The sequence below is a fragment of the Microtus oregoni genome, unplaced genomic scaffold (genome assembly GCF_018167655.1).
Source record: "Microtus oregoni isolate MIOR12 unplaced genomic scaffold, Mior012 000092F_000, whole genome shotgun sequence".
NCBI classification, from domain to species: domain Eukaryota; kingdom Metazoa; phylum Chordata; class Mammalia; order Rodentia; family Cricetidae; genus Microtus; species Microtus oregoni.
The window spans coordinates 526,606-553,480 of NW_024544601.1; the positions used below are offsets into that span (position 1 = coordinate 526,606).

At 41.3% G+C, this 26,875-nt stretch overlaps 1 protein-coding gene and 2 pseudogenes across 1 annotated transcript; all 3 read left to right on the plus strand.

Annotated features, from left to right (window-relative positions):
* Nucleotides 1-11,501: 11,501 nt before the first annotated feature.
* On the plus strand, nucleotides 11,502-13,139 carry LOC121442548 (annotated as a pseudogene).
* A 1,163-nt stretch (nucleotides 13,140-14,302) lies between these two features.
* On the plus strand, nucleotides 14,303-16,396 carry LOC121442549 (annotated as a pseudogene).
* Nucleotides 16,397-20,214: 3,818 nt separating this feature from the next.
* Nucleotides 20,215-25,371, plus strand: LOC121442566 (protein SSXA1-like). Its single transcript, XM_041644148.1, has 4 exons — nucleotides 20,215-20,442; nucleotides 20,932-21,046; nucleotides 21,378-21,473; nucleotides 25,283-25,371. The coding sequence occupies exons 1-4, from the start codon at nucleotides 20,374-20,376 to the stop codon at nucleotides 25,369-25,371; spliced, it is 369 nt and encodes a 122-aa protein (XP_041500082.1). The 5' UTR covers nucleotides 20,215-20,373.
* The last annotated feature ends 1,504 nt before the right edge of the window (nucleotides 25,372-26,875 follow it).

Genomic DNA, 26,875 nt, shown 5'->3' on the forward strand with positions numbered 1-26,875 from the left:
ATCTTTGAACACCTTGTCTTTGGCAAGGAAGCAAAAAAGATAAAACAGAAAAAAGAAAGCATATTTAACAAGTGGTGCTGGCATAACTTGACGTCAACATGTAAAAGAATGAAAATAGACCCATATCTATCACCATGCACAAAACTCAAGTCCAAATGGATCAAAGACCTCAACATAAAGCCAGCCACACTGAACCTCATAGAAGAGAAAGTGGGAAGTACACTTGAACTCATTGGCACAGGGAACCACTTCCTAAATATAACCCCAGCAGCACAGACACTGATAGAAATTATTAATAAATGGGACCTCCTGAAACTGAAAAGCTTCTGTAAAGCAAAGGACACAGTCAAGAAGACAAAATGACAGCCTATAGAATGGGAAAAGATCTTCACTAACCCCGCATCAGACAGAGGTCTGATCTCCAAAATTTTCAAAGAACTCAAGAAATTGGACACCAAAAGATCACATAATCCAATAAAAAATTGGAGTACAGACCTAAACAGAGAACTCTCAACAGAGGAATCTAAAATGTCTGAAAGACACTTAAGGAAATGTTCAGCATCCTTAGTCATCAGAGAAATGCAAATCAAAACAACTCTGAAATTCCATCTTATACCTGTAAGAATGGTCAAGATAAAAAACACTGATGACAACATATGCTGGAGAGGTTGTGGGGAAAAGGGAACACTTTTGCATTGCTGGTGGGAGTGCAGGCTGGAACAACCCCTTTGGATGTCAGTGTGTCGATTTCTCAGAAAATTAGGAAATAACCTTCCTTAAGACCCAGTAATACCACTTTTGGGTATATATCCAAAGGATGCTCAATTGTGCCACAGGACATGTGCTCAACTATGTTCATAGCAGCTTTGTTTGTCATAGCCAGAACTTGGAAACAACCTAAATCCCCCTCACCCGAAGAATGGATAGGGAAAGTTTGGTACATTTACACAATGGAGTACTACACAGCAGAAAAAAAATAATGACAGCTTGAATTTTGCAGGAAAACAGATGGAGCTAGAAAACATTATTTTGAGTGAGGTAACCCAGACCCAGAAAGATAATTATCACATGTATTTACTCATAGGTGGTTTAAAAACATAAAGCAAAGAAAACCAGCCTACAAAACACAATCCCAGAGAACTTAGACAGCAATGAGGACCCTAAGAGAGACATATATAGATCTAATCTACATGGGAAGTAGAAAGTAGAAAAAGACAAGATCTCCTGAGTAAATTGGGAGCATGAGGACCTTGGGGGAGGGTTGCAGTGGGAAGGGGAGAGGCAGGGAGGGGAGCAGAGAAAAATGTAGAGTTCAATAAATATCAATAAAAAAAGAAAAAAATGTTGATGTGCTGAATCTCAGAACAAAGTCTATCTCTCCATTTTCTTTTTTTCTTAATATTTTCATTTATTATTTTTTTAAATATTCATTTATTATTTATTATGTATACAATATTCTATCTGTATGTATGACTGCAGGCCAGAAGAGGGCACCAGACCTCATTACAGATGGTTGTGTCTCTCCATTTTCTTAATCTCACTTGATTTTTCTTCTACAATATTGTGACTTTCATTGTAAATGTCATTTGTATTCTTTGCTAAATATGTCTTGTGTATATCATTTTTGTGTTATTTTAATATAGTATTGAGTTCAACATCAATCCTCTGTTCTAAGCAATGCAAGGATCAATAGCTGGGGAGTTTAAAAAAAGCTAATTTCAAGGCCACTGGGAGAAGCTTTAGCAGCACAGTGGGCTGCAGTGACAGCAGTGGCCTCCAGAAACTATCTAAAATTAGAATAACCCGTGTCTTATCGGATCACTATGGCTTAAAGTTAGAATCATCAACAACACTAATTACAGAATTCCTACAAACTTATGGAAACTGAACTCAACTGAATCACCACTGGGTCAAGGAAGAAATAGAAAGAAATTAAAGACTTCCTATAATTCAATGAAAATGACCACACAACATACCCAAGTTTATGAGACACAATGAAAGCAGCGCTAAGAAGAAAGTTCATAGCATTAAATGTCCACATAAAGAAGCTAGAAAAATCCTACACTAGTGAGTTAACAGAACACCTAAAAGCTCTAAAACAAAAAGAAGCAAAATCACCTAGGAGGACTAGATGGCAGGAAAAAATCAAACTGAGAGCTGAAATCAACAAAATAGAAACAAAGAAAACAATACAAAGAGTCAACGAGACAAAGAGTTGGTTCCTGGAGAAAATCAGCAAAATAGACAAACCTTAATCTAAACTAACCAAAAGGCAGAGAGAAAATATCCAAATTAACAAAATCAGAAATGAAAGGGGGGAAATAACAGACATGGGGGAAATCCATAGAATCCTCAAGTCATACTTCAAAAACCTGTACTCCACAAAATTGGAAAACTTAAAGGAAATGGACAATTTTCTGGATAAGGATCATATACCAAAATTAAACCAGATAAGCATATTAAATGATCTATAATTGCTATGGAAATAGAAATAATCATCAACCCCCCCAAAAAAATCCACCTCAGAATCAGATAGTTTCAGCACAGAATTCTACAAGATTTTCAAAGAAGAATTAATACCAATAGTCCTCAAATTGTTCCACACAATAGAAACAGAAGGAACATTGCCAAACTCTTATAATGAGGCATCAGTTACCCTGATTCCCAAACCACACAAAGACACAGCTAAAAAGAGAATTAGAGACCAATCTCCCTCATAAACTTTGATGCAAAAATATTTAATAAAATACTAGCAAACTGAATCCAAGAACACATCAGAAAAATCATCCACCATGACTAAGTAGGATTCATACCAGAGATACAGGGATGGTTTAACATATAAAAATCTGTCAATATAATCCACCATATAAACAAACTGAAAGAAAAAGACCACATGATCATTTAATTAGATGCTGAAAAAGCCTTTGACAAAATTCAACACCCCTTCATGAGGGGTTTTGGAGAAAGCAGGGATACAAAGAATATACCTAAACATAATAAAGGCATTAAAAACAAGCCAACAGCCAATATCAAACTAAATGGAGAGAAACTCAAAGTGATCCCACTGAAATCAGGAATAAGACAAGGCTGTCCATTCTCTCCATAGCTATTCAACATAGTACTAGAGGTTCTAGCTAGAGCAATAAGACAACAAAAGGAGATCAAGGGGATACAAATTGGAAAGGAAGAAGTTAAACTCTTACTATTTGCTGATGATATTATAGTTTACATAAACAACCCCCAAAATTCTACCAGGGAATTCCTACAACTGATAAACACCTTTAGTATTGTATCGGGATACAAGATCAACTAAAAAAAAAAATAAGTAGCCCTCCTATATACAGATGATAAATGGAATGAAAAAGAAATCAGGGAAACATCACTCTTTACAATAGCCATTGATAACATAAAATATCTTGGGATAACTCTAATCAAACAAGTAAAGGACTTGTATGACAAGAACTTTAAATCTTTGAAGATTGAAATCAAAGAGGAAATCAGAAAATGGAAAGATTTCCCATGCTCTTGGATAGGTAGAATTAACATAGTAAAAATGGCAGGCAATCTTACCGAAAGCAATATACAGATCCAATGCAATATCCATTAAAATCCCAGCAAAATTTTTCACAGACCTTGAAAGAACAATACTCAACTTCATATGGAAAAACAAAAAATCCAGGATAGCAAAAAAAAAAGTCCTGTACAATAAAGGAACTTCTGGAGATACCACCATCCCTGCCTTCAAACTCTACTATAGCGCCACAGTGTAAACTGAGACTGCTCTTTTGTTTCCTGGCCACTCAGACTGGAATAATCACACAGAAACTATATTTACAACACTGTTGGGCTAACAGATTAGGTGTATCCCTAGCTAGTTCTTACATCTTAAATGAACCCATTTCTATCAATCTATGTATCACCACGAGGTTGTGGCATACCAATAAGTTTCCAGTATCCTTCTTTGGCAGCTACATGGCATCTCCTTAACTCCACCTACTCTCTCTCTATATCTCTTCCAGCCTGGCTATATTCCGCCCTGTCATAGTCCAAAGTAGCTTTATTCATTAACCAATAAAAGCAACACATATACAGAAGGACGTCTCACATCAGCTACAGTAATCAAAACACCTTGGTATTATTGGCATAAAAACAGACAGGAGGACCAATGGAATAGAACCAAAGACCTGGATATCAATCCACACACTTATGAATACCCGGTTTTTGACAAAGAAGCTAAAATTATACAATGGACAAAGAAAAGCATCTTCAACAAATGGTGCTAGCATGACTGGATGTCAACATGTAGAAGAATGCAAATAGATCCATATCTATTCCCATACACAAAACTTAAGTCCAAATGGATCAAAGACCTCAATAAAAACCAACCACACTGAACCTCATAGAAGAGAAAGTAAGAAGTAGCCTTGAGGCATAGGAGACCACTTCCTAAATATAACCCCAGTAGCACAGACACTGAGAACAACAATTAATAAATGGGACCTCCTGAAAAGGTCTGTAAAACAAAGGACATGGTCACAATACAAAATGGCAACCTCCCACATTGGAGAAAGGTCCGGTCTCCAAAATATACAAAGAACTCAAAAAATTTGACATCAAAAGAACAAATAATACAATAAAAAATGGGGTACAGATCTAAACAGAAAACTCTCAAATGGCCAAAAGACACTTAAGGAAATGTTCAACTTCCTTAGCCATCAGAAAAATGCAAATCAATACAACTCTGAGATTCCATGTTACACCTACCAGAATGACCACGATAAAAAACACTGATGACAATTTATGCTGGAGAGGGTGTGGAGTAAGGGAAACACTTGCTGGTGGGAGTGCAAACTTGCACCGTGACTTTGGAAATCAGTATGGTGGTTTCTCAGAAAATTTGGAATCAATCTGTCTCAAGACCCAGCAATACTACTCTGGGGCATATACACAAAGGATACAGCACTCATACCCCAAGGACATGTGGTTAACTATGTTCATAGCAGCATTATTTGTAATAGCCAGAACCTGGAAACAACCTAGTTTTCCCTCAACCAAAGAATGGATAAGGAAAATGCGGTACATTTACACAATGGAGTACCACTTAGTGGTAAAAAAATTAATTATATTTTGAAATTTGCAGGCAAATGGACAGAACTAGCAAAAACCATACTAGCGAGGTAACCAAGACCCAGAAAGACAAATACAATATGTACTCAGTCATAAGTACATATTAGACATAAAGGATAACTACCTACAGTTCACAACCCCAGAGAATCTAGACAACAAAGAAGACCCATACATAGATTCACCTAGGAAGGAGAAAAAGGCAAGATCTCCCGAGTAAACTGAAATGTGGTGGGCAGGGGGAGGGTGGAGGGGGAGAGAGGATGAAGGAAGGGGTGTGGGATAAATGTATAGCTCAACAAAAACAATTAAAAACCCTAAATATAAAACTTAAAAAATAATTTCATCAAAATTTCTATGTAGATGATCATTCCACATTTGACATTGGTATTACTTTTTCAGTTTTAGGGATCTGTTCAAGGGTCTCTCCCATGATAAATAAATGCTCTACCAGTGAGAAACAAATTCAATATCCTAGCATAATTTTTAATGTTTTCATTATGGTATTTAAATATATGCATGTAATGTATTTTGATTATAATCTCTTCACACTATGCTCATGAGTGCCCTTCACTCCCCAAGGATCCATAGGCAGTTAATCTTCTATGAAGAAGGGTGTGGCATTTACTTTAGGGGGACTAGCCACTAGTAAGGTACCTATTCTTCTGCGAAATAACCCATATATCCATGAGAAAACCATAATAAAACTCATGGCTTGACAAAATAAAAGGAAATGAAAATCAAAGAGGTATTATTTGGGAAGAGTAAGGGAGTAAGCAGGAGTGTGAGATGGGAACAAGAGAACATAATGTGAGACAATTACAATCAAAGCACATTGTGTGCATATATTAGACTATCACAATGAAAATATTTTTAAAAATAATAACACAACTACCTCCAAAAAATCATGCGAGAATATTGGGTTTGTGGGCTCACTGGTAGAATATTTACAGGCCCTTAAAGTCTATTGATCTTTCTTTCTCCCTACCCTCTTCATTTCTCTTTTCCTTATCTCTCTTGTATTGAACCACACTTCAAGTCAATTTCACTCTCCAGGAAACTGCAGGTTGCTGTAGTGGACTGAATGAGTGAGCCTCATAGCCTGACCTATTTGACTACTTTGTTCCAGTTGGTGGAACTGTTGGGGAAGAATTAGTAGCTGTGACCTTGTCAGAGGAGGTTTGTCACTGGAGTGGAGGCAGACTAAGGTTTTATGCAATTCCCAGTGCTTTCTCTCCCTCATGGTTGTGGAACACAGTGTGAGTGCTCAGCTCTTCCTTCACTCCGCCATCACAGACTCTAACCCTCTACCTGGAATCCAAATTCAACACTTTCTTTTAGAAGTTGTCTTGGCCATGGTGTTTTATCAAAGCAACAGGAAAGTAATTGAGACAGAATTTGGTATCAAGGGCTGGGCTATTGCTGTGACAGGCCTGACTATGCTGTTTTCTTGAGAAATGTGGAAGACTTGGTTGACTTTTATTAGGAAAGTAGTAGAATGATGTAGAGAAGCTTAATGAGCTATCCTGGTAGTTGGGATACAGAATGGTAAAAACCATGTACACTGTGGAGGTTTTAGAGGGAACCAACACTAGTAACTTGGCTAGACAGAATTTTGTGATATATTGGCTCTCTAATGCCCTTGTCCTAAGAAGTTGCCTGAGGCTAAATTGAAAAGTAATGGACTAATTTCTTTGGTAGAGAAGATTTCAACACAGCCTAACTTTGACTCTACCACCTGGTTAGCAATCATGGTTGTGCAGGTCTACAAAGAACGAGAAAATGCGGAACAAAAAGAAATACAAAATGGAGTTTGAGGTAAAAAGGAATACCAGCCAAGGCCTGTGCTGAATGAGAAATTAGTGAGAAGCTTGATCTCATTAGGAAAAAAGGAATACAGTGCCAGGGCAGGGTGCCCTCAAAGCAAGAACCCAACCAGCTAAGCTTTCAACTTGTGGAAACAAGGAATTTCCTGGCCCCTAAAATGTAACACCAATCAAACCTCCTAGGAATATGATTCCAGGGGGCCGGGGTTCACTCCAGGTTGGTAGTCAAACTTAGCAATGCTGTCTATGTGCTTCTGGCTTTAAAATAATGAAGGATACACGGATTAAACAGTTCTTGAAATAGTCTTCCATGGTTAAGGAAAGTAGGAAGCCTAGGAGTATGGCAGGGGAGTTCCATCATGGAGGCCCTGAGAGGCCATTGTGTGAAACAGATGTTAGAGGGACCAGAAGAGTAGGCTAGCTCAGACAGGGCGTGGAGCAAGACCAAGGAAGAGAAGAATCATGCAGGCAGTAAATCTGGAAAAACGGATCCATCTAAGCCATTTGATATCAGACATGGAGCTACAGGATTTGGAGTTTGCCCTGCAGGGCATTGGTCTTGCTTTGGTCAGTATTTCCTTACTATTCTCTCATTCCTCACTTTTGGAACGGTAATGTATATTCTGTGCCACTGTGTGGTAGAAGTATATACTTTGTACTTTGCCCTTTTATTTTTCATGAGGTTACAATTAAGAGATTGCCTTTATATTGCTATTGCCCTTAGTTGCCTCCAGCCCTAGAGGTGGAAGGTAAGACCCTATTGTTGAAGACATCATGCATTTCAGATGCAAGGCACAATGGGTCCTGAACTGGAACTTATCTGAAAGCCTCCTCTGTGAGGACTAGCTTTCATGGTATCAGAAGGCATCAATGCAAGCTTCCACAGGAAGGAAGCAAGCAAGAATCCCATTTAGCTATGATGCCAATGAACCACAACAATGATTGACCATCATGACACAATAACCCTAAGGATGTAGAAGTGACACATTTACCTTGGTGTTAACCAATAGCTCTTTAATTGGACTTAACACCCAGTCAATAACAGGGAAATCATGCCTGGTAATAGAAATTTTTGAACTACCCAAGGCTAATGAAGTCATGGATCTCAGAAAACACATGACCACCACTTTACTATACCAATACAATCCCTAACTACATTCTAAATATTTGTCCTTATATCTACATGTTAAGTGTAGTTCTCAGCCCTCATCAAGGAAACTTCTCTTTGCAAAAGATAGAGACTGGCACAGAAAAACAGCCAATCTATATAAATGCAGATTTGTGGAGCCCAGGTCCAAGGATACATCTATAAAATAACTCCTGAAGCAAAGGCTCAGGGGATATATGGAAGAGCAGGCAGAAAGAGTGTAAGAGCTAGAGGAACAGGGAATTGGATGTGAGACAGTGCTTCCAAGTAATGTCAGAAACAATACCCATAAAATATCACCAACATGATTGCCTACATATGATCTGAGCAAAGAAAAAATCCAATAGATATGTAAATGTGAATAGGGAAAAGGCCACAAGGTCTTAACCTTACACAAAGAACTACAAGCAATAAAACAAACAACCAAGCTAAGGTATATTGAGAGCAGAGAAAATAGTCTTCCCCATGGAAGAGTATACTAATATTTTTTATCCAATACCAAATGATCATCCCTGAAAACATACATACAAGTAACACTATATAGATTGAACTGGTTCAATGTACATATTTAAGAATATATACATGTATAAATGCATAAATATAACAACAGTCAATGAAAAAAGAGGCCATGAATTTGAAAGAAAGCAAGGAGGATATGTGGGAGGGTTTGTGGGGAGGAAAAGGAAGGGCTAAATGATGTTAATCATTTAATAATCTCAAAAAATAGAATTAATTTTTGAAAAAGTGGTTGCCTTGGGTCTCAGAAGAGCCTTTGGATATTGGATTTCTAACGAATATTGAGACTTTGATAGACTATGGAGACTTTTGAAGTTGGACTAAATGCATTTTGCATTATGATATGGCCAGGAGCCTATAGATGCCATGCAGTGTAATGTGTATGCGGAGGTTTGAATAAGAATGGCCCCCATAATCTCTTACATTTGAATATTTGGTCTTCAGTTAGTGGAACTGTTTGGGAAAGATTAGGAGATCAGGAGGTATTGTCTTCTTGGAGAAGGTGTGTTTTGGCTTTGAGGCTCCAAAAAAACCTCCTACCATTTCTTTTGGTTAAGGACACACAAAAATGTTGAGCAGAGTAAACATTCCCACTGTGTCCATGGGACTATTCGACTCCCGAAGCCCTACAGGGAAAGTTCAAGTAGGCTTTAAGACATCAATTTCAGAACCAGCATCCCACTATCACTGTGACAAAATACCTAAGAAAAATTAAGATGAGAAAAGATTCTGGCTTATAATTGCAGAGGTTTCATTTTGTCGTCCCTTGGCCATGACCTTTGAGCCTGAGATGAGGAAGAACCTCATGTTAGGAACATATCATGAGGTAAATTTTCTGGAGGCCAGAAAGAAGGGAAGGAGGGAGGGAGGGAGGGAGGGAGGGAGGGAGGGAGGGAGGGAGAGAGAGAGAGAGAGAGAGAGAGAGAGAGAGAGAGAGAGAGAGAGAGAGAGAGAGAGAGAGAGAGAGGAGACAGCTGGGCTGGAGATAGATAGCCTGTCATGGTGTAGATCAGGAATGTCCTTTAAAGACTCATGCTTTGAAGGCTTTGTACCCAGCCTGTGACATTGCTGAGATGACTAATGACTAATTAAAGGGTTAACTTCATCATTACATTAATTATTATAAGGTCACAAATGAATGGGTTATTTGGAGGTCCCTACCTGGTTGGAAGATGTAGGTCATTCAGGACATGTTCTTATAAATCCTTGATCTCTGTCTCTCATTCTCTCTTCCTTTTCTCTTTTCCACCCTCTTTCCCTCCTACTGAGCCACACCTCTGTATGTATATATATATGTATATTTTCATTCCATATATACATACATACATATGACTAAATGGAGTCACCACATAAAAGGAGAGTCCCCAGTGCTAGGAACAGGTTATATCTTATTGAATCTTTGGTCAAAGGAGCCCCATGAAACCTCACAGATACAACAGGCTATTGCCATGGTTCTTGGTTATTTCCTTCACAACATGATGGTAAGATTCGACTAGAAGACAACTTTTATGATAGAGAAGTCGAGTTGGCTAACTAGAAGCTTTACCCCTACTGACTAGCATTTGTGGTGCTGGAAGGTGCTCTGTATGCTATTGGAGGAGAAAGGTGATCCCCATTATCGTCCAGCTACAAACCATGTGCCCTACAACAATGACCTGCATACAAGATATATTGATGCAATAAGGGTCCAAATGTTATGGGAGTAACCGGCTACTTTTTGAATAGATTTAGGGCTCACTCCCCGAGATGGAATCCATATTTGACACTGCTAAAGTGGTCAAAAATCTGAGGGTAGATATGTCACTGGCCTAGGGGAAAACCTAAAGAAACTAGCAATAAAATGACTTCTAGTGTCATACCACTATACCATAGACCAGTGTCCCACTCACAGCTCTTCAGACACTTCTTAGAGTAGATGGGAATGAACACAGAGAGCTACATCTGGAAAATGTGCGGAGAGTGAGCCACTCTGGAGCACCCAATTCTAAGTGGCATGTCTTCCCCAGGGCCATCTCCCAAAGCTCATGGATCTATGCAGAAGAGGAGGTGGAAAATTTAAGAGTCAGAGGTGATGAATGAGTCCAAGGAAACTCAACAGAATTGATGCACATATGTGCTCACAGAGACTGAGTGAGAACACACAAGACCTGCACAGGCCCAAGTCAGAAGGGATCTCAGCACTGAGAGGAAAAAGTGGACAACCGAACCAACCAAACCAAAAACCTACTTGTAATTGGTATCTGCTGGCAAAAGGAAAGTCAGTTTTCTCAGATGGACTGTCACTGGGCATATCAAGCATAGTCCAGGGCATACTGTGAAGTAAGGAGTTGGCCAACACAAAATGAACTCTATGGGGTTTTTGTTTTCTTATTTAATTTTCATGTTTGTGTTCTTGTGGTTTAAGAGAGAGAGAGAGAGAGAGAGAGAGAGAGAGAGAGAGAGAGAGAGAGAGAGAGAGAGAGAGAGATTGTCCTTAGTTGCCTGTGGTTGAGGTCTCCTGAACTCTCCCCTTCCCCATTATCATGTCCATTGGTATCTGTCTTGTTCAGGTCATGTTTAGATAGTCATGGTGGTGAGAGTTCATAGGTGTAGCTTCTGACTTTTCTAGGAGGCACAATATCACAGTAAACTCCCTGTTACTCTGGTTCTTATAATCTTTCTGTTCCCTATTCCTTAATGCTCCCTAAGCATTAGGTGCAGGAGTTGTTCTGTGACTGTAGGCGGAACTAGGCTCCGCTACTCTGCACTTTCATTGGTTGTGGTTTTCTGTAATAATGGTCTTCTATTGTAAAAATAAGTTACCTTGATTGGGGGGGTGAGGATCACACTCATCTGTGGGTATAAGGACAAATATTAAGAATGTAGTTAGGGGGAAGGAGTGGAAGAAGATGGCGCTCACCAGCTTTTTACCTGCGCCCACTCAGCTATCTCAGGACCAACCTGAAGCTGAAGAAAGAGCAAGATCTCAGAGATCGCGGCAGACCTCTTTGGTCTCTTCACGAAGGGAGCCTCCCCCGTACGGGTACGGGAAAGGCTGGATTCCGCGCTTGTTAGAGGATTTTGGAGATGGAGGTGCTTTCCCAGAAATCCATGTGGCCCAGTATACCCTGGATATGGGGCGAAAGAAAAAAATGTCGAATGCACTGGCCATACAGGTGGATCCTGAAGGGAAAATCAAATACGATGCTATCGCTTGACAGGGGCAGTCCAAAGACAAGGTCATTTACAGCAAATACACTGACCTGGTTCCAAAGGAGGTTACGAATGCAGATGACCCAGACCTGCAAAGGCCTGATGAAGAAGCTATTAAGGAGATAACAGAGAAGACAAGAGTAGCCCTGGAGAAGTCCGTATCGCAGAAGGTTGCTGCAGCCATGCCAGTTCGTGCAGCTGACAAGTTGGCTCCTATTCAGTATATCCGCTATACACCATCTCAACAAGGTGCAGCATTCAACTCTGGAGCTAAACAGAGAGTTATTCGGATGGTAGAAATGCAGAAAGATCCAATGGAGCCACCAAGATTCAAGATTAATAAGAAAATTCCTCGGGGACCACCGTCTCCTCCTGCACCTGTGATGCATTCTCCTAGTCGGAAGATGACTGTAAAGGAACAGCAAGAGTGGAAGATCCCCCCGTGTATTTCCAACTGGAAGAACGCAAAAGGTTATACAATTCCTCTGGAGAAGCGGCTGGCTGCTGATGGAAGAGGACTTCAGACCATGCACATAAACGAAAATTTTGCCAAACTGGCTGAAGCTCTATACATTGCTGATCGGAGGGCTCGTGAAGCTGTGGAAATGCGAGCCCAAGTGGAGAGAAAGATGGCTCAGAAAGAAAAGGAGAAGCATGAAGAGAAAGTTAGAGAAATGGCCCAGAAAGCCAGAGAGAGGAGAGCTGGGATCAAAACCCACGTGGAAAAAGAGGATGGAGAAGCTCGCGAAAGGGATGAAATCTGTCATGACAGGTGAAAAGAGAGACAGCATGACCGGAACCTTTCCAGGGCAGCCCCTGATAAGAGGTCAAAACTACAGAGAAATGAAAATCGAGATATCAGTGAAGTCATTGCTCTTGGTGTGCCCAATCCTCAAACTTCCAATGAAGTTCAGTATGACTAGAGGCTCTTCAACCAAACCAAGGGAATGGACAGTGGATTTGCAGGTGGAGAAGATGAAATTTATAATGTTTATGATCAGGCCTGGAGAGGTGGTAAAGATATGGCTCAAAGCATCTACAGGCCTAGTAAAAATCTGGACAAGGATATGTATGGTGATGACCTAGAAACCAGGATAAAGACAAACAGATTTGTTCCTGATAAGGAGTTTTCTGGTTCAGACCGTAGACAGAGAAACCGAGAGGGACCAGTTCAGTTTGAGGAAGATCCTTTTGGTTTGGACAAATTTTTGGAAGAAGCCAAACAGCATGGTGGTTCTAAAAGACCTTCTGATAGCAGTCGCCCTAAGGAGCATGAGCACGAAGGCAAGAAGCAATCCTCTCCTGAAAGCCAGTGGACTCTGTTCAGACCCTGATGATGCAGATCATTGGGAAACCAACCCTTCGTAAACCATCAGGATAAAAACCAAATCTGGGCGGGAGAGCCCAGCACTACTTTTTATTCCAGGAGATGGGGGGGGGAGGATATTCTACTTTGGATTAGTTTTTTTTTTTTAAAGAATGGGTTATGTTTGTGCTTCTCCCATCGTGCAGCACTTATAGGAAATACTGCCTGCCCCACAGAGAATTAAGACCACTTCTTGTATCTGACATTTTAATATTTTGTGTAAGAACTTTCTGAATAAAATTACCCCAAGACGGTGAGTTGGATAATGTCCACATACTGGAGCTATGCTACCAAATGTTGTGCTGTTTTACCTTGCAGTGGGGAAACTAAGGTCTTGTTTCAAATAAAAACATTTAGGAAAAAAAAGAATGTAGTTAGGGTTTATGCTGGTTTAATAAAGCTGTTATATAGGTTCTCTTCTGAGATCCATGATGATATTAGGTCTGAATAGCTGGCTACGTTTCCAGTACCAGACACTACCATCTTTTTTTAAAAAAAAATATTTCTTGCTATCTACCGAGTTTGTTTTGTTTTGTTTTTCCAAATTCTTGTGTTGCATCAATAAGTAATTTATTTGTACTGCTTTTGTTTTTGTAGGCACTTAGATCTATTAACTTCCCTCTTAAAATGCCTTGATTGTTCCTCAAAGGTTTTGTTATGGTATTTTTGTTTCATTTAGCTCCAGAATATTTTGATTCCTTCTTTGATCCATTTATCATTTAATAATTAGTTGTTTAATCTCTAGATTTTATACATTTAGTAGGGTTTTGTTTGCTGTTAAGTTTATTGCATAATGGTTGGGTAGGATACATGGAATTATTTCATTTTTTCTGTATTTATTAATGCTTCTGTTCTAGCATTTTTCCTATATTGGAGACACTTCCATGTGCTGCTGAATGTATATATGTATATTCTTAGTATTTGGGTTGAATGTTCTATAGATCTCTTAGGTCCATTTGATATAAGAGGTCATTTAATTCTGAAGTTTCTCTTTGTTTTTCTGTCCAGATGGCTTATATATAGAAGAAATTGGAGTGATGAAATTGCCTACAATTATTGGGTTCATGTTAACCCGGGTCTTTAATTCTGTTAATATGCTTTTATGAAATTGAGCGCACCAGAGTTTAATGCATGTGTTTAGCTTTGCAGTTGGGGCACGTGCTGAGCCACCTGCAGGGCCAGCCACTCAGGGATGGAGAGGAGGTGGTACAGCTGCTGGAGGGCGTGCCCGAAGACTCCAGCTACGTGGGGCCACTGGATTTTAGCTTCAGTGCTGGCAAGAATGCTCCTGCAGACATCATCTCATAGCCCTTCCCAGCTCCCTAGTCAAAGCCCTAAAAGGGAGCTGCCTTTGGAAAAGACTTCAGCCCTGCCCCCGTTGAAAGAATTACCCCCATCTCAGCCAGTTCCCACCAGGCCTGCTGGACCTGAGGAGTGGAGACTTGCACCAAGTTGAAATTGGCCAGTGAGTCCAGAGCCCCAGGGGGATGCTCCAGGACCCACAAGAAAGCCACCCTTCTTAGGGCCCCTCAAGGTCTGAGGAGGATTCCAGAGACCAAGAGCTGGTAGCTGTGTTGGAGTCCCTTAGCTTTGAGGACACCTCAGAAAAGAAAGCCTGGCCTGGAAACCCTCTTGGACTTAAGAGCAGAATGCCTGACAAAGAGGAACTTAAAGCTGAAGAACCTAAATCGACTATCTGGCCTGTCATCATTTTATCCAAGTCCCAGGCAGAGGACCCTGGAGTCACAGTAGAGCCTCCGTCCCAGACAACAGAGCAGGAGGCAAGCGGTACTGGTGGGGGAGGGACCCCTGCTGACAGCAGTGAAGTTGTGGAGGTCAGAGTAGGCACCCCAGAGTCCGAGACAGAGTTTATATGCACGGAGTATGGAGTCAGCTTCCTGCAGCTGTCCGGCCTACAGGCCCACCAGCTACAGGCCCACCCGGGCTCTCAATCTCAGCCAAGCTCTCGTTCCTTCCGATGTCTGTGGTGCAGAAAGACTTTTGGGCACAGCTCTATCCTCAAGCTGCATGTGCGCATATACACAGATGAGAGACCCCATGCCTGTCACCTCTGCAGTCACCGCTTCTGCCAGAGCTCACACCTGCCAAAGCACTTGCTAACGCCTTCCTTCTGAACCTGCCTTCAGATGTGCTGAGTGTGACCAGGGCTTCCAGCGTCGCTCCAACCTCATGAAGCACCTGCTGGCACATGCCCAAGAACAAAATCCCACACCAGACCCAGAAGACAAGACAAAAGTGTCAGAGAAGGCGGTTGTCCTCTTTTCCCACTGCGGGCAGACCTTCCAACCGCGCTCTAGCTTAAAGCGTCACCTGCGGATTCATGCAAAGGGCAAGGATCGGCAGTCCTCAGAAGACCCCGGCAGCCCTAGCTCTCGCCAGGAGAGCAAGCCCTATGTGTGTAGTGACTGTGGCAAGGCTTTCCGACGAAGTGAGCACCTGATGAGCTACAAGCGAGCCCATACTGGCGAACAACCCTTTTCCTGCCAGGCCTGTAGTCGCTGCTTTACCCAAAGTTCCCAGCTGATCAGCCACCAGCAGGTGCACACAGGTGAGAAGCCTCACGCTTGTCCCCAGTGCAACAAACGCTTTGTGAGATGTGCGATCCTTGCCCGCCATCTGTTGACCCACGATGGCCTCTGGCCTTACCACTGTGCCCAGTGTGGCAAAAGCTTTAGCCAAATACAAGACCTGACTTGCCACCTGCTCAGCCACACAGAAGAGAAGCCCTGCTGATGCAGCGAGTGGAGAGAGGTTCAGCCAGAGTGCCCACCTGGCACGCCACCAACGCATCCACACGGGGGGGAGAAGCCCCACGCCTGTGACACCTATGGTCACTGCTTCCGCAACAGCTCCAACTTGGCCCATCACCGCCGCAACCACACTGGCGAAGGGCCCTACAGCTGCCCAACCTGAGGCCGCAGTTTCTGGCGCAATGCGTACCTGCAGCGCCACCTGATCACACACACCACATCCAGGCAAGAGATGGAAGACCCCCAGGAATGCCTGGAGTGTGGCAAGAGCTTCAGTCGCAGCTGCAACTTGCTGCGCCATCTGATGGGTCACACGGGTGCAAGGCCTTACTCCTGTGCGCTGTGTGGCCGTGGCTTCAGCTGCAATTCGCACCTACTGCGCCACCTGCGAACCCACGCCAGGGAGACGCTGTACCAGCTTCACCCATGCTCCAGCAGCCTTGTTCTCTATGAACCTCCCTGCATGAGTAAGAGTCCCTGTGACGTCCCCTTCACACATACCTCCTCTTGGTTCCTCCACCTTCTGCGTCCCCACCTTTCACCCCTGACCTTAGGAATGTGTTTTCCGATGCTTTAGGTAAAGTTACCTTCTTAAAAAAATAAAGAAAGAAAAAAAGAAAGAAAAGAAAAGAAAATGAGTGGGGGTAGCATATAGCCCTGACTTGTTTCTGTTTTTAGAGGGATCACTTCTTTTCCTGTTCTTTGCCACTTAGGACAAGGCTGGATGTGGGGAAGCCATTGCTTTGTAACATGACTTAGCATTAGTTTTTAAAAATAAGTCAGAAGAAAACACAACACAAAGAGACTATGCAAAGAAAGTTTTAGTGCTGCTCCCAAGGTTCATGGTCCATTTCCTTGCCTGAATTTGTCTTAGTCATTCTGAGTAGGCATTACTGATAGAGCAGTCCTCTGGGTGGAAAGGCTAGAAAGCATTGGGGGGGCCAGTAGAAGCATATGCTATTAGAAAAACCTTCCTAACAGAAGCACTTGGGAGGCCCTTAAAGAGCAAAATACACTAATCACATGCACACTGTACGCTACTATTCATAAGAATATTAATACAAAACAAGCTCTTGGGTCTTTGGGGGGAAATAGCACATATAGAAATTTCAACTTTAATATTTTCCTTAGTAATTTAAATTTATTCTTTTTATTTATTTATTTTTTCATTTTTCTCCACTCCCCTCTGTTCCTTCCCCCTCCCCTTCTGTCCTTTCCTATGGTACCCACACTCCCAATGTACTCAGGAGAGTCTTTTTCTACTTCCCATGTAGACTAGATCCATGGATGTCTCTTTTAGGGTCCTTGTTGTCTAGGTTCTTTGGGATTGTGAACTGTAGGCTAGTTTTTCTTTGCTTTATGTCTAAAAGCCACTTATGAGTGAGTCCACATTATATTTGTCTTTCTGGGTTTGGGTTTCCTCACTCAATATGATGTTTTCTAGATCCATCCATTTGCCTGCAAATTACAAGATATCATTTTTTTACCCACTGTGTAATAAATGTTATTCTTTATTGTAGAGAGATCCCAGGTTAGACTGATTAAGGAAGACTGAGGAGAAGGATTTGAAATGGCAAGTCATTTTTTTTGGATGAACTACACAGTAGAGGGTAGAATTATAGTCTAGACATAGGAAAAGCCCAGGTATCCATAGAAACGTACATCTCAATGGGTCAGCAGGTCCTGGAGTAGTACATTCCTGGAGTACAACCCCTTTGTGATGTACTTCTGTTCCAGAACTTGGGGCCCCTATACTCCATTCTTATCTCACTTTTCCCACCCACTTTCCTGAGACTTTCGAAGGCACTGACAGCTGTGGTTGGCTGATGCTCTAGGGTCAACTGAATCAAGGTACTTGGTTTCTTTCTGGAGAAAGGCTCTGGCTCCCTCATCCCTTCCTGTGTAGAGGAAGGTTCTTTCTGAAGGATGCTCCAATAAGTTAAAGCTGAGCAGACAGAAAGGTTAGGAGCCTGTGTAGATCAACCAAGTACTTGTGCCTTTCTTGTGTCTCCAGCAATCTTCAACACTTAGGTCCATGCTTTGAACTAAACCCTTACTGGGCAATCCCTTAAAGATCTTAGAAACTATAAGAGACTCATGTGACACTATTCTGGAGAGAAGCAGTGGTATCCCTCTTAGCTTCACAAACTTAGAAATTACCTGTATGCCTGAGATTTCCTCCATCCTCAATGACACCAAATAGCCTCCATTAGAGGGGCTACTTTTCAACTTTCTCTTCTTGAATCTTCAAGGTTCCAGAGATACCTCAATGTCCACTCACTAAATTTTTTTTGGATGACTTCAGTTTGTGGACCCCCTTGAGACAAAGCAAATTCACTGACATTCCAGTAGATGTGGGCATTCCAGCTCTTTTATCTTGGCAGGAATTTCTAAATTAGTCCAGTAATTCACACTCTCCTTAATAGATCCACCTCTTTTCAGCACAGCAGAGCCATATATTCCTTTCTTTGATCTCTGAAAACCATAAGTCGGGGAGACCATTAAACCTTCACTGACTTTACCTCAGAATACACCACAAAACATCTACACATGTTGCAGGACACTGTACCACAAAGCATCAATCTAAATTATTTAATAGGAGGCTACAGGAGAATTATTTGAGCCCAGAGTTTCTCCGTCAGCTTAGCATCATAATATCAATACCGTGTCTCAAGGGGAAAAAAAAAATCAAGAGTAGGTAATGATGTAGATACATGGATTTAAATTTCAGTAGGGTCCCAGAAATGTGTCTTTTATTTAAAACTTCTTTAATATGCCTCTTAATTTCTTTAATAAACTAAAAGGTTAAAACATTTATTTATTGATGAAGGAAAAAATTCTGCTGGGTTGAGAGGTAAGCAAGTGACTGAAATTGAAAAAAAAAGATTGATAAATATCTAAGATTGTCTTCAATATGAAAAAATTCTACAAATAAGCAGTATGTACCTAACAGCCTTGAGGCTAAGAAGTGTATTAAGAGTGGGAAGTCAAGGAACTATCTGAAGCTGGCAGAGACTATGGGAAAGGAGCATGGGAGGTGAAATATAAGAAAAGTATAATGATATACATGTATGAGTAGATCAGCATGAAAGCCAGCTTTTGAAAATAAACCACAAAAGCTATTTAAAAGACAAACACATTTACAAAGGAAAGTAGCTTAATGAAGAGGACAGCACTCTTATTTTGTTAGGTGCCAGCCACCAAGCTTAAGTTTGGTAGTCAGGATCCACATGGTAGAAGAGGAGAATGGACTCCTGTAAGGTGTTCTCTGACCTCCACAGACATATAAGGGTACACATACAAATACATACGAAATAAAAATGTAACCAATTGTTCAAACATATTTTGAAGTCCCTTTGCTGACTCTTTAACACAGATAAGTTAGTTTTTCCACTGCTCTTCTTTTTTTCTGAGACAAAGTTTCTTATATGTAGTACAGGATAGTCTTGAAGTCCTCCCATCTTCCTATCTCATTCTCCTAAGTGCTAGGGACACAGGTGTTCACCACCAAGTCTAGCTTCCTAAGGAAATTTGTTCTGAGTTTTTTCCATGATTGATTTTAATTGATATACAACAATAGTGCATATACAATTAAAATATAGTATGGCTATTCAAGATACACATATGTGTGTGCTTATCAAATATGGGTAATTAATATTTCTCTGTCCTTATGTAGTCATCATTTCTATGTGAGTGAAGCTTTATAAACTCTCTCTTCTACTCTGATAAAGCTGGGAAACTAAAGCAAGGGCCTCTTACACGGTAGGTAGGAATCCTACAGGATTTAATCATGTATTGTCCAGCCTGGCCTTGATCTCACTTTGTAGCTCAGGCAGGTATTGAACATAGGATCCTTCTACCTCAGCCTTCCAACTATCTTGTATTACAGGCATAGGAATGGAACTTTGGCTTCTCGTTTCCTCCCTTACAAATTCACCATATGGAGCTATAATTTGTAGTCATTAAAAGTGTGCTGCGAAATACTTGCATCTAGCCTTCCTCTTTAGCTGTTGGGTGTTTGCTGTGCCTTCTTCTTCTGGACTCCCCACCACTTGCCTTCCAGTGACAAATGTTTCATTCTTAGCACCTGTGAAGTCAGTTTTCACTTTCCTCATATGGGTGAGGATATGGGCCTCTGCTTGCCCAATTCAACATCTTTCTCTGGTCTCTTCATCTCAACGAACACTCCAGGGTGACTATTCAGGACAGACGCTTGCCCCACTCTCTGAGACTCAATCTAACTTCATATATGTTCATAGACTCCTAAGCACTAATTTTCCTGTTGACCTAATCAGGATAAAGAGGAGGACAGAAGATGCCATGTGCTGAGAGTTACTAACCATCCACACCTTCTTCCTTCACAGGATACCTTGTTTTGTTCTGGAAGAAAATCGGACGGTGTCTTTTCAAAGTCTCACTGATTCCACCGACATGAAAACAGGGAGTTCTTGTGTGAAGAGTTCTGTGGAAGACACTCATGAACCAAAGAAGATGTGTAAGGTGAGGTGACCAGGCAGGGGGTGTGCAGAAGCAGCTGAGTGACCAAGAGCCATTGAAGAAAGAGTTCTCAGAAGGTGGAAACCAGAGGCACTCAGGACAAGGACCAAAGTCTCCATAGGACCTCCATAAATCTCAGGATTTCTCTACGCACACACACACATGCACACATGCATGCACACGCACACTCAATATGTCCTTCTAAACCATCCCTGAAAACCAGATTGGTGATCTAGTCCTAAACGCATTTAGTGACGTTCAGTCCCTTGTAAGTGTGGGAGGAGAACAAATAACCAGCAGTGAGCATTTCCAGCGTAACTGGGAAATGGCTGTTGTTCACATCTCTCATTTGACCCACGCATTTCCCAGGATCAATTATCTTGATTTTCTAGGCGTACCACTGAGGTCCTCCAACACAGAGGGCATTCTGGGATGAATGGCACACATGTCCAGCAGAGTAGCTGCCAGATTTTACATTTCCTCCTTTTCTAGGCTTTCCAGGATATTTCTACATACTTTTCTGAGGAGGAGTGGGCGAAGCGAAGCACATGGCAGAAAAGTGTCTATGTGTATATGAAAAGAAACTACATCAGAATGACGGCCCTAGGTAACGGGAAGTTCTGGGTTCAGACAAGCCTGGGTGTCTCCCAGTTATTTTCTATGCCACAGTTTCTTCTCACCATATAGCATGTCCCTCTCCCACACTATACTCTCTTCCTGAAGAAATATCAAGGTGCTTGCTGAGCAAGCTGCTCTCTTCCATCTTGTTCAGGGCTGACAGCATAGCGCACAGGCAGCAGGGCTCAGGCCTGCAGTCTGCACTGTTCTTTCCTGCGGTCCCTTGTTCTTGGGGACTCTTGTGTGCTGCGTCCCAGATTCTGCTTTCATTTCCCCTCTTGTGCTGTCGGTTAAAGAACAAGCACTTTGCTTCTTCTTAGGGGTCACAGTCAACCAACCAGTTTTCATGCGTGGCAAGCAACAGTCCAAAGAAATCCTGGTGGAATGTTTTCAAGTTCATGGCCATGAGAATAAAGGTGAGTGGTCAAGGTCAGTCATGATGCCTGGTAAGGTCACAGGCAGGTCTTTGCTTATTCACGTTAGGACTGTGTGGAAAAGGGTTCATTTAGAGGATTATGTAGAAGACCTTTTCATATAAAAGTCTAAAAGGTTAAAAAGAACACACATTATTTTGGATAATAAGTAAATGACAAATGGGTAACAACTTCCATTGGAATGCACACCGTACTGTATCACATCCTAAACATAGGCATCCACCCTATACACATACATGCAGTCATTGACACAGAGATACAACTCAACACACACACACACACACACACACACACACACACACACACACACACACAGTAACTCCCAGGAAAGCAGGCCAGATTGCACAAGCTCCCACAAGCACTTTACTTGTTCTTAAACTCTAGGCCTGAAGTTTATGCACAATTTTTGAGAGCAAAGGAGAATTATTACCCTAGATAGCCCCCCAAAACACTGAGCTAAGTCACTTATACTTCCTCATGCAGTTAACCCTTGAATATTCAAATCATTTCATGTGTTAAGTAAGTTTTTTATTATTTCACATCTGAAAGTATCGACAGTTCAAAATTTCCTGAAATCAACTTAATATTATGAGGCAAAAGAAATGTCCTGGAATAGGATGAGGCAGTTATGAGACCGGGACAACATTTCATAAACAATCACAAGGAGACTTCGAAACTGATACTGTAGATAATGCCTATGTCATTAATAAAGTGAAAGAGAGCCATGCTCCGCCCATTCCTCCTCCATGAGTACGCTGTAACCCTCCACTCTAGCATTCCCTAAACTGGCAGGATTCTGAACTTTTGAAATATTTACTAACAAACAAAACCTTCTGACTTCTCACTTTCCATAGACAAACATTCCGAAGGGACTTCTGGCATAAAACCAAAAAAACGCATAAAGGTGAGTATCACCTATTTCTGTAGGAATGCTCCATGTTTGCCTTCAGTTCATGCCCACATTGTTGAGGATAGTTTTCTTTTTGGTGGTGGATGAGTGTATAAAATATATTTGATACTTAAAGTATAAAATTTAATGTGAAGCATCACATATTGTTTCAAATGACAATTCTAACTGTATGGAAATTCACTGGGTTGTATAAACTTTGGGCCTGGGTAATTATTTATTTGCAAGATCCTGTGTTAAATAATACCCAGTGAATTAAAATACCCTAAATCACATGGCAGAAATACTGCCTGTAGATTACTATTTGCCAAAATGCTTTATCCAAGATTCTCTTTTATAGTTGACATCACTGAATCTAGATCCTCATAATGAAAATGAAGGACTTGCCTCTGAAGATGCTGCTGCTTCCACTGCTTCCACTGCTTCCACTGCTTCCACTGCTTCCACTGCTTCCACTGCTTCCACTGCTTCCACTGCTTCCACTGCTTCCACTGCTTCCAATCTGCCAGGTTGAGTGCAATCTAATTTGATGTGGGATTCCCCTCTGTATGTGTGAATAGCATTGATAATAAACTGTCTTAGGCCTGTGATAAGGTAGAGTAGAGGTAGGTGGGGAAAACTAAACTAACTGCTGGAAGAAAGGTGGAGTCATGGAAAAGCCATGGAGCTGCCATTGGAGATAGACATGTTAAAACCTTGCCAGTAGACCACGAGCCTCGTGGTAAAATATAAAATAATGGATATGGGTTAAATTAAGATGTAAAAGCTAGCCAATAAGAAGTTAGAGCTAATGGGCCAAGCAGTGATTTAATTAATACAGTTTCTGTGTGCTTATTTTGGGAGTCTGGACGGCTGGGAAATGAACAAGTGACCTCTTACACTAATTCCTGTTCTTGAACATAATTTCTTCATTCTTTTTCAATATGGTATTTTATTTAAAGTTTGAGGATTTTATATAATGTATTTTGACCATAGTCACACATACCCCACTCTTTCACCTAATTAACATAAAACATCTTTCCTAGATGTTTTTCCTCACTTCCCCACATTCCTCAAATTCATGTCTTGTTTGTTATTGTTTAAAAATAACCAGCCAAGCCCCATTTGTGCTGTCTATATACTAAGTGATGTGCAATCATCCACAAGAGTATGGGCTGACCTAATAGGGGCCATACCCTTAAAACCGACTCTCCCTCCCACGAAAGTCATCTATTGTCAACAGCTGCTCATAGAGGTCTGGAAGCTCATGAGTCCCTACTCCTTGCTAGAAAGCTGACAGGCTTGATTCTACGCATGTCTTATGTAGGAAAAGACAACTCCTGTGAGCTCTTGAGTTTGACACTCCTGCCATGTCCATAAGACACTATATGCTCTGTTCCTCCCTGTCCTCTGCTTATTACAATCTCTCTATCCCCTATTCTGCAATGGTACTTGAGCTTGGGAGGAATGTGTGTGACATTTATGTTCAGTGTTTATCTAAACAATCGATAGACACTTATTTTCTGCAGTCTAACCAGTTGGGAGCTTCTGTATTAGCCACCACTCACTGTACAACAAAACTTCTCTGGTAATGACTGCGAGCTATCTATGCATAGAGAGATATGGATTTAGAGGTTAGTTTGTACTACATTCATTTAGCAAAATCATAGTAATGGGTTTTCCCCATGGGGCCTGTGCAACCACAGGTTCTTGGTCAGATTTACAGTACCAGGACTGCATGTCTTCAATCACAGCATTCTAGTAATTAAAGATGAGGATCAGCACAACTGTGCGAATTATTGGCCCGAACAGCAGTTTCATTGGTTCTCTAGTCCATAGCCCAAGCCACTGAAATGCATTCATGTCTTCTTTCATTTCTGAAATTTAGTCAGGCATTCCCCCATAGTCTGTTCTTTTATCCTGACACTCACTGTCCAACCAGGAATCACCAACTGGCCTCTGCTCTGTAAATGGCCCATGTACTCTTCTGACTGGAAATGACAGGGCTTTCACTGTGGACTCCTCTCACTGTTATCGACTCCAGGACATATCGACACCTGGAAACTGTCTGCCTCACAGACCCAGGGACCCTGAGAGATACCTGACAATTTATGAAATGGTAGTTTCCACGGCTGCAGGTTCTAGTCTAGTGTAGAAAGTTTAGGGAGCTGAGAGTTCTTGGCCAGTGAAGGCACAGTTAAAGAAGAGCAAGTATTCAGTTTTATTATTATATCATTTAAACAGTGTTTCCATTTGGGTGTGTTGGGCATGCCTATAATTGCAAAGTTCTGTAGGGTCATTATATTAAGACTTTTCTAGGGTACGTGAAGGGATCTTGTCTCAAAACCAAAATCAACCAACCAACCAACCAACCAACCAACCAACCAACCAACCAACCAACCAAAACCCAAAAGAAATAAAGAGTGGGTATGGAGAGACTGTTCAGTGGTTAGGGGTATCTGCTGTTGTTCCAGAGGACCGGAGTTCAGTTCCTAGCACCCACACTGGGTAGTTCACTATTATGTCACCCCAGTTCCAGAGGATCTGACAAATCCATACATATGTCACACATACGCAGAGGCATACACGTGCACACATAAATAAAAATATAAATATAAAATAAAAGGCAATAAGTTGTGTTTCTAATGAAGGATAAAACAGGAAAGCTATACTAGATGATGGGGGAGGGGAACCAAACAGTATACTGGATGGTATAACCTGAAGTGGCCTTTGGTCTGTATTGCTGTATGGTTAATAGCTCAGTCTTTGTGAGCTAGCAGATGTAAAAATCAGACAATGGAGAAGGCCTATAGGCTCATGGAAGAAACAAGCCTTGTTCTTTTCTGACAAAACAAGGCCCTAAACCATCTAACGCTCACGTACTAATCCCTCCCTATTTCAGGAGCTGGTGACATTCAGGTAAATGTCTGGAGTAACCGGTTGAGGAAAAGGAAGAAGCGAGTGATCCATGAAGAGATCAGGGATCCCAAATAGATGATGACGGAATCTGTAAGTGGTCCTTTGACACATCTCCCAAACCCCAGAATACACACTTTTCTCATATGGTATTGGATCAGTCATCCACTTCTAGTCTTTGGGGGTGCTACACTGAACCTGAAGTACTATGCCATGCTTCCTTTACTTCAAAGCTGGGTCTTTTGGAGACCTTCCCTACCCAGGATGCTGTGGGCTCCCAAAACCCAGGTCAGCTCTCAAAGTACAAGCCATGCCTTCCTCTGGTTTAGGAATTCAAAGAGAAGGTGAGGCAGTCACTGTGCTCTGAGCAGAGGGTTGAGCTGTGGAGCAGAGGCTCTGAGGTTTGGCTGGAGGGAAGCATGTAGGCTTTGAAGGATGGGAGGAAACAGACCAGTGAGTAGGTAGTGTGAACTCACTACCATTTCTTTTCTTTCTTGTTTCAACCATAGAGTCGAAATAATACCAGGATGAGAAGAAGAATGTGGTGGGAATTCTGGATCATTGCCATGACTTTGAAAGACTAAATATCAAATATATCTATCTCTCTTTATAGATATATGCATATATTTATTTATAAAGAGTCACTAAAATTCGAAGTATCGGTTTTCATATTATTTGTCAAGTGATCTCTTAGCAATTTTGTAGGATGTGTCAAGCACTCTGTCAGGACTTTGCTCCCTATTGACACTGTGATAAGTCCCATTAGAATGTTCTTCCTTTTGCCAGGCCATCTTTAAGCATAAATCTTGCTACATGGCATCTGGTCACACTGGGGAGACTACATACTACATGCTAAGCATTCTGTTAATATTCTTACTGTGTAAAAAGCACTCTGGTAGAATATCAATGTTTCAAGCAGACAAGATGGCTCAGTGGTAAAGGATCCTGCTGCCAAGCCTGATGACCTGAGTTTAATCCTAAAGACCCACATGGTGGCAGAGAGAACTGATTCCTGATAATGTCTTTTGATGTTCACGACTGTACATACACAACATATATATTCATATATATATGAAGATAAAATAAGTCTATCAATATTCTACTCAGTGAGACATATTCCTAGTGCAAACAGCTGCTTGTCTGTCCTGTACCTGTCTTAGGGACCATGAGCTATCAATCATCCTTTGCACTGAAGCATACTGCCCTTTCCTTTGCCCAGGACTACTGAGCAGAGTTGTATTGTTTACTTTAGCACATTTCTCTGTATGTGAACGCACATGTACATGTCATCACTATGGTCAGCTGTCACCTGCCATGCTCCACTAGCACTGTGTCTAGTCACAACCACCTTATTCCATTTTCTGGTCAGTATGTACTTTCACCCCTGGTTGCACACAGGTGACAAATCCAAATTCTGTGATGTAGGAGAATCTGGATTTGCCTGACAACATAGGTAACCCTCATTTACCCAAGAGCCTAAGGCTCAGTGTAGACCAATATTTGCTTCTATGAAGATTAAAACTTATTCTTTTTTAAAATTATTTATTTATTATGTATACAATATTCAGTCTGTGTGTATGTC